Source organism: Juglans regia, chromosome 12 (assembly GCF_001411555.2).
Source record: "Juglans regia cultivar Chandler chromosome 12, Walnut 2.0, whole genome shotgun sequence".
Taxonomy (NCBI): Eukaryota; Viridiplantae; Streptophyta; class Magnoliopsida; order Fagales; family Juglandaceae; genus Juglans; species Juglans regia.
Window position 1 is genome coordinate 23,138,891 of NC_049912.1, and position 7,846 is coordinate 23,146,736.

Sequence of the window (7,846 nt, forward strand, 5' to 3'; positions counted from 1 at the left end):
TCAAGAATTTAAATCCAATTACTCTTTGTTTACAAGAAATGATGAAAATGATTTGTAGCCCTCTTGGTTTATGTTTATGACAAAGTCATAGGGAGTTCCAATCTTGAAGCTGTTGATAACATGAAAGCTTACTTGCATTCTCAGTTTAAGATCAAGGATCTGGGTATTTTGAAGTATTTCTTGGGTCTGAAAATTGCTAGATCAGCTATTGTGTCCACTTGTGTCAAAGAAAGTACAGTCTCCAGATCCTTGAGGATGCAGGGCTTCTTGGATGTAAGTGAGTTAGTACCCTGATGGAAATTAACCATAAACTCACCCACTCTTCCTCAAGTTTATTGGTTGATTCCACAAGTTATAGAAGACTGATTGGGAGATATCTTACAATAACCAGACCTGACATCACCTATGCAGTCAATATCCTAAGCCAATTCATGGACAAACTAGCAGAAACACATATGCATGCTGCTCATCGAGTCCTGAAATATCTGAAAGGTTCTATAAGGCATGGCATATTCTTCTCATCTCAGTCTCATCCACACATCAAAGCCTTTAGTAATTCAGATTGGGCAACATGCCTAGAAATAAGAAGATCAATCACTGGTTTTTGCACTTTCATTGGTGATTCTCTAGTAAGCTGGAAATCCAAAAAGCAAGCCACTGTTTCACGTTCATCTGCAGAGGTAGAATATAGAGCATTGGCTCACACTAGTTACGAAATTGTATGGCTCATTTCTTTGCTAAAAGAATTCGACACTAAACATCCTAAGCCTGCCCTTCTATATTGTGACAGCTAAGCAACTTTGCACCTCACTAAAAATCTAGTGTTTCATGAGAGGACCAAGCACATCGAATTGGACTGTAATTTTGTTAGAGAAAAGATATTAGCCAAGGTCTTGACACCAATAAATATATCTTCAAAATTTCAACTTGCAAATATTTTTATTAAGGCATTGTCCACTGCCACCTTTTATTTCCTATTGTTCAAGATTGGCACTTTGAATATCTATGCCTATCTTGAGTGGGAGTCACAAAAACTGCATAAAATGGAGTCCATTGAGCAGGAATCAAGTGCAACTGCTATTGCACCAGACAAATATGCAGAGAGATGGAAATTGAGTGGAATGAGCACACGACAATGATCTGCTGGTTGCTCCTGTCCTATAGCAAAATTGTATAGGCAATACTCCTTTGTTCTAAATAAAGGTTTACATCCCTTTGTACAGAAGTATCAATTTTATCTTTTTCTTTTCTTTTGGTTGTTTTCTCTGTGTATAAAGCTTAGGAAACTTGTAATGAACAGATACAGAAATGAGAACATTTTCTTAAAACCTCCGTCAGAGTGTTCTCTCTGTTATTATTTTCTTCCTTAATTTTCATCACCACAGCTTTATGCATTTTTCCAACGACGTGCTCAGTGCATGCTGCAGATGCGGTCTGCAGACCCAAGAGGGAGCATTCGTCTCATGGTTCTCACGGGTCGTGACCTTGGGCCGTCCACAGTCCACAGGAACGTGCAAGGGAAGTTACTCTAATATATTGATCTGAGAATTGGTGTCACGTGGAAGCAGCTAGCCTAAGCAATTCCAATTTGATTTCAGTTAGTTAGAAGTCTAAGCAATTTCATTTATAGAGGGGAGTTGTTTAATTGGCTTGGAAGTAGTAATTAATTAACGGGATGTAGATGGCCGGGTAATTAAGAGCTGGTTTGGATATTAATAATATTTCAGAAAATCTATAAATAGTAACAAGTAGTTTATGTTGTTTTCTTTGAATTTTATAATTTACTCACTCATATTATTGTCCAATTAATTATCATCTGAATTTTTAATTGATTAGTCTAAATTTGTTAATTAAGAGTTGTTTTGTTATTTTCCTATATATATATATATATATATGGACGGTGCTACATCAACTGCTCCTAGTTCTTACTGGGAGCTACCATTAGATAATTGATTTTTTTTACATATATTTTTTAACATTTTTAAATATTTTTTTAAAAAATAAAAAAATAAAAAAATAAAAAAATATTTCCTTAATCATTAAATTAAAAAATTAAAAAATAAAATAAAACATCACAATGGTATAATAGAGCGATGAGAGTAGCATTTTTCATATATATATATATATATATGTTGCATTTTTGTTAGTTTATTTTGAACATTTATTATATGCAGTTTTTTTTAACAAGAATTTAATTAAGAACGTAATTCAAAGTTTTTTGACAATTGTTCCCGGTAATGGCACGTTATATGTATTATCAATGGTAGCATAAATTATTTTTTGGTGCATATTATATATATATAAATATTTATAGGATCAAAGCCTTCCGCGCCGACCGGCTCCTCCACGATGTCAGTTCCGATCTGAATGTCAATTTATGGGATCTAACTCTCGGGTATTTTTGGGTTAAAGAACAACCGTTTTCATTTCCAATATCTCTTCCTTTTGTCAAATAATAATTAAAATATTAATAAATTGATATTTTTTTACTTTTTAAAAATATTTAAAACAGTGTAAAAAATGATTCAAAAAATAAAAAAGTGCATTAATTTGCACAATCAGTACAAAGCTTCCTTCTGTCAAATAATATACGACCCAATATCACTGTCTACTGTAATAATAAGTTTTGTGTGAAAATTTAAAAATATTATAATGATAGATAAAATGAAACGAAATGAATATAAAAATTTTCTAAACACAGACGAGGCTTTTCTACAGTTATCACATGCATGGTTCAAATTTTGAGGGATTATACGTACGATTTGTGATTTCTAAGGTAAATTCACGATGATATCATCAGGCCGATACGTACGTGCCAGCTTGCCTTTCTGATACCCAACTGTTTTTTCATATATATGATATATCATGAAGAAAAAGAATAAGTACCCGTTATTTTTCATAATATATTTTATAATTATATTTTAAAATGAGAGATATTATTAGAAAATATCACATAAAAGTAATATCATTTTATAAAATTATTTTTATTTTATATTATGTATTGTAAAAAGTATTGTATATGTATCAATATTATTCTATTCTGAATATTTTCGTTTGTAGTTTCGGCTAATTTTTTATGTAAGTTTTGTTGGAGGGCCGAAAATCTTCGATCGAGTATATTTATTAGCTAGCTGCAGAAAACTGCATGATTTTAATGAAATGTTTGTTCACACGGCCGGGGAAAAATTAAAATGCTAAAAGTTAAAACGAGAATACTTAATTTATAATTGTTTTCTTTGAATTATATATATATATATATATATATATTAAGTAGATGGAGTCAGGACAATGAATTTCTACCTCAGTTCCGCTGCTAAGCGGTCGGACCGATAATTCAAGAATAATAGCCCTCTAATGATGTGTTGACACGTCAGCAAATCTTGGAAAGTAACGATGGACTCGTGCGCATGGGATAGTTGTGCTTCTTCATGCTTCGGCAGAACTATTCTGGGTTAATGCAATTGTTGTGGTCCGTTTGCTTCAGAACGCGAACTCGCCTCCACGTCCAGAGGCAACTGCCACCACTTCCACAAGTTCTCCGTCGACCACTTCGCAACCGCAACCGACCGCAACCGAGTTTCTCGATTTTAGCCATACTTTCCTCGCCACTGGTTCATCGCCCAGTAATTGATTCCACGAGTTCCTCGCCACTGGTTCGTCGCCCAGTAATTTATCCACTACGCACCGCCATTCCACCGCCCAGTAACGGTTGTCATGGCTGAGTTCAGTGGCTTTGGTGTAGCTCAGGTATTTCTCTATATGCTTTGGTTGTTCATGGCTGACCATGTGTTTGAAAAAATGTTTGAAAGACACATCCGGTCCAGACTAGCATTTGAATTTATTGTGAGATTGCTCTTGGAAGCTAATGTAAGATCTGGGTTATAGGTAGTGGAATCTCTTTAATTAATGGATGTTCAAGAAAATTCCAATGGAGTTGCAAAACTAGTACATCAATACCACGAAGAAAGCGAATCTTTAGTTTGGGGATATATATTTTTTTTCATCCGGTATTGGTAGTTAGGAATGGTAGATAATTCATCTCTAGATAATATGAAGCAATCACATGGTTCGACTAACCTAATTAGGAACACTATTAATTAGTTTGAAGTAGCTCAGGTATTTCTCTCTGTTTCTCTCTGTTTCTTTCATCTTACTTCGGCTACTCTCTCTTTTAATCATTATAGTCCATCAATAAAAGAAAAAAGAGGAACCAGAAATCCACCAAAAAGAGGCATATTGCCTTCTTATTATTATTGTTTTAATACATATTTCAAGTTGGCAGAAGAGTTGGCAGAATACGGAAAATTTAATGAATTTAAGAAGGCAATATGCCTCTTTTTCCACCAAAAAGGTAAAAAAAGTTTGCAATATATTAGGGAAAATTTAATGAATTTAAGGTATGAAGGAGAAAAAAAAAAGTCTAGAATTACGTGGTTTGAGAAAGGCTATGAAAAGAAACCAAATGGCTTACAAAAAAAAAATGAAAGAGAGAAAAAGGAAGGGTGTCGAAGATAGGGAGATAAACATAATAGAAAGTGTCTGGTTTCTAGTGTCTGGACAAAAAACAATAGACATAATTAGGGCAAAAGAAAGTTAATGTTGTTTATATTTGTTAGTGAATTAGATAGGGAGATACTTTTCTGTTATCAACACATTATATATAGAAGTAGTGACCAAGAGATGCAGATCATTAATTATAATAATTTACAATGGCCCTTTTGCATGATGCCTAGAAAGAGCTACTTGTCACGATGGTAGTAAGCCATTACTTTGTAGTTTCCTGCAAATTTAAAGCAGCTAAATTGTTAACAATCTCATGGTACTTATCAAAATATCTAGAAATACTTGTTTATTTTATTTTCTGCAATCTCTAATTTGTCTTTAGATGCAAATGACATAATGTATTTTGGTGATTTCCCAAAACTTGCTTGTTCATAATCATGTGGTTTTGTATGGTAGGAACCAATTTATAATATTGATAGTGATGAGTTTGAGGGTGAACTTGAGGCTGAAAGTGTTGAGGTACAAGGTGATGTGAATGTCGAAGATGGGGTTAATGTCGAAGTCGAAGATGGAGTAAATGTGATTCCCTCTTCGAGTAGTGCTCCGTTGGAGCCATTCATTGGTATGGTATTTGAGGAGGTCGAAGATGCCCAAGCATTTTATAAGGCATATGCAAGGCGACAAGGATTTGCAATCCGGACAAATCATACTCGATTGTCGAAAGATGATAAAACTCGTTGTGCAGTAGACTATGTTTGCACAAGAGAAGGATTTCGGCGCGTTAGTAGGAAAGACACCGATCGAATAATGCCTGAACCTGCTGAGACAAAAATTGGATGTAAAGCAATAATGGGAATAAAGAAAGATGGTGAAAAGTGGATAGTCAACAAGTTTGTGGTTGGACATAATCATATTTTGCTTACACCGAGAAGTACTAGTTTCCTTCGTGGACATAGGGGAGTTAGTAAAGTACAAAAGAAACTTATTATGACCTTGAATGAGTCTGGTGTACCGACAAGGAAGATAATGTCGGTATTGAGTAAAAATTCAGGTGGTGACTTTAATGTTGGTTGTATTGGGAAGGATGTAGAAAATTATTTGGGAAGCCAAAGGAGAAAAATATTTGAAGAAGGTGATGCACAAAGGCTATATTCCTACTTTCTTGATCGACAAAACAAAGAACCTGGGTTTGTGTTCTCCATGCAAGTTGATAACGATGGGTGTATGGGAAGTTGTTTTTGGGCTAATGCGAGATCAAGAGCTGCATACCAATATTTTGGGGATGTTGTTACATTTGATGCCACTTACTTGACCAATATTTATAAGATGCCATTTGTGCCATTTTCTAGAGTTAATCATCATCATCAGACTATAATTAGTTAATGAAACGGCAGAATCATATATATGGTTATTAAGAACATGGCAAGAGGCAATGCTTGGGCGTGCCCCTTCAACTATAATTACAGATGATGACAAGGCAATGGCTAAGGCAATTGTTGAGGTACTCCCGAATACAACTCATAGGTTGTGTTTGTGGCACATTTTACAAAAGTTTCCAGAACACTTAGCCTATGTATACAACAAATTTCCAGACTTTCAAAAAGATTTTCGTCATTGCATCCATGAAACAATTACTACTGATGAGTTCAAGCAAGAATGGAATTTGATTGTGGTGAAGTATGACCTAGGAGAAAATACTTGGTTGCAAAATCTTTACAGCCGACGGGATAAGTGGGTACCCGCCTACTTGCGTTCAACAACTCAGAGGAGTGAAAGCATGAACAAATTTTTCAAAGATTATGTTCGTTCAAGCACCATGGTTAGTGACTTTGTGCATTAATATGAAAAAGCTATAGATGCACGTTACTTTAAAGAGAAAGAGAAGGATGTCCGGACAAAATCTACCCGAGCGATAATGAAGACACCTTTTAAAATTGAAGAGGAGGCAGCATTGGTTTATACAAGAAAATCTTTCATCATCTTCCAAGAAGAGTTGTTTAATAGTCTACGGTACCAAGCAAGAAGATTGTCTCTGACTAGTGAGGCGAAGACATATGGAGTGACAGTTCATGGTAAAGAAACACCTCTTTACCATGTGATATTGGAGGGTAGTGGAGAACATGCTACATGTACATGCCATATGTGGGAGTTTATGGGGATTCTTTGTAGGCATATCTTGTGTGTTTTTGGCAAGAAAGCGAAATTAAATAGATTGCCAGAGCATTATGTTCTAGACAGATGGACTATTAATGCTAAGAGTCGACCCATTCCCCACATTCCGTGTTGTGATGTACAAGTGAGCGTGGAAGTAGATGAGCCTACGATGAGAAGAAGCAAGTCAATGATACAACTTTATGACATTGTAGAACTTGCATCCCAATCAGTAGAAAAACACAATCATTTCACACTTGCATTGGAGAAGGTTCACAAAGAGATGCTTGCAATGGACGAGCATGTAGAATGTTCACGAGTAGTGCCGGTCAATGATGATCAAATAGTAAGAAGCCAAGTTGTATCGAACTTTTCACAAACGGTGCAAGATCCTCCACGGGTACCCACAAAAGGGCGTCCAAAATCTTTGAGAGCGAAGAACCCAAAGGAAACACAAATAACAAAGAAAAGACGTTGTAGCATTTGCAAGAATGAGGGACATGTTAAAAATAATTGTCCTTCAGCAAGGTATAATAGCGTTATACCTTTTTTGTGTTTTATCACTTTGTAATTAAAGAAGCTAATAAAGATTGTTGTTCTTTTTGTAGGGATTTTGGACCAACAACATCTGACAACATATCGGAACATTTGGATTCATAGTGCATGCAACATTTATTATAAAGCAGTATGTGATTTCTTCCCTCTTTTACGTAAATTAAATTCAAGTTTATATTTGATAGGACACAAATGTCAAACTTACTCTTTATTTGATGCAGCAGGATGCGGAAACTAAAGGTTTTGAGTCAAAGAGGAGCAGCTGAGGAAGGTATTCGAGAAGTTTGATGTAGCTCTATTGATTTTTCCCTTGGTGACAAATAGAGACACATTATTTTGTTATCATGGCAGCACTTCACTGCCATTTATCTTTGTTATTTCCACGTTACTTTCAGCCATGTTATTTCGGTATTACCTTTCGGTATTGGCTACAAAACATCAAGTTTATATTTATAGAGATTGCCTTCTTATTATTTTTTTTATTAATTTTGACAAGAAAGTACCAAACAAGGATGGATTTTGCATTGTAATCCCATCAACATTGAGCTCGCAAAAGGCATATACCAATAAGGTTCGTCAATGTAAACATCTGAAATTGAATAAAATGATAATTAAGGAGCTTTCTCAATCGGTTTTG

General features: G+C 35.1%; 2 protein-coding genes across 2 annotated transcripts; both read left to right on the forward strand.

The window, feature by feature from the left end:
• The first annotated feature begins 3,714 nt into the window (after window positions 1–3,714).
• Window positions 3,715–5,886, forward strand: LOC108988996 (protein FAR1-RELATED SEQUENCE 5-like). The gene is made up of 2 exons (XM_035683787.1): window positions 3,715–3,747; window positions 4,960–5,886. Exons 1-2 carry the CDS (start codon window positions 3,715–3,717, stop codon window positions 5,884–5,886), a joined length of 960 nt encoding a protein of 319 aa, XP_035539680.1.
• A 532-nt stretch (window positions 5,887–6,418) lies between these two features.
• LOC108980546 (protein FAR1-RELATED SEQUENCE 1-like) lies at window positions 6,419–7,497 on the forward strand. The gene is made up of 2 exons (XM_018951495.2): window positions 6,419–7,182; window positions 7,431–7,497. Exons 1-2 carry the CDS (start codon window positions 6,419–6,421, stop codon window positions 7,495–7,497), a joined length of 831 nt encoding a protein of 276 aa, XP_018807040.2.
• The last annotated feature ends 349 nt before the right edge of the window (window positions 7,498–7,846 follow it).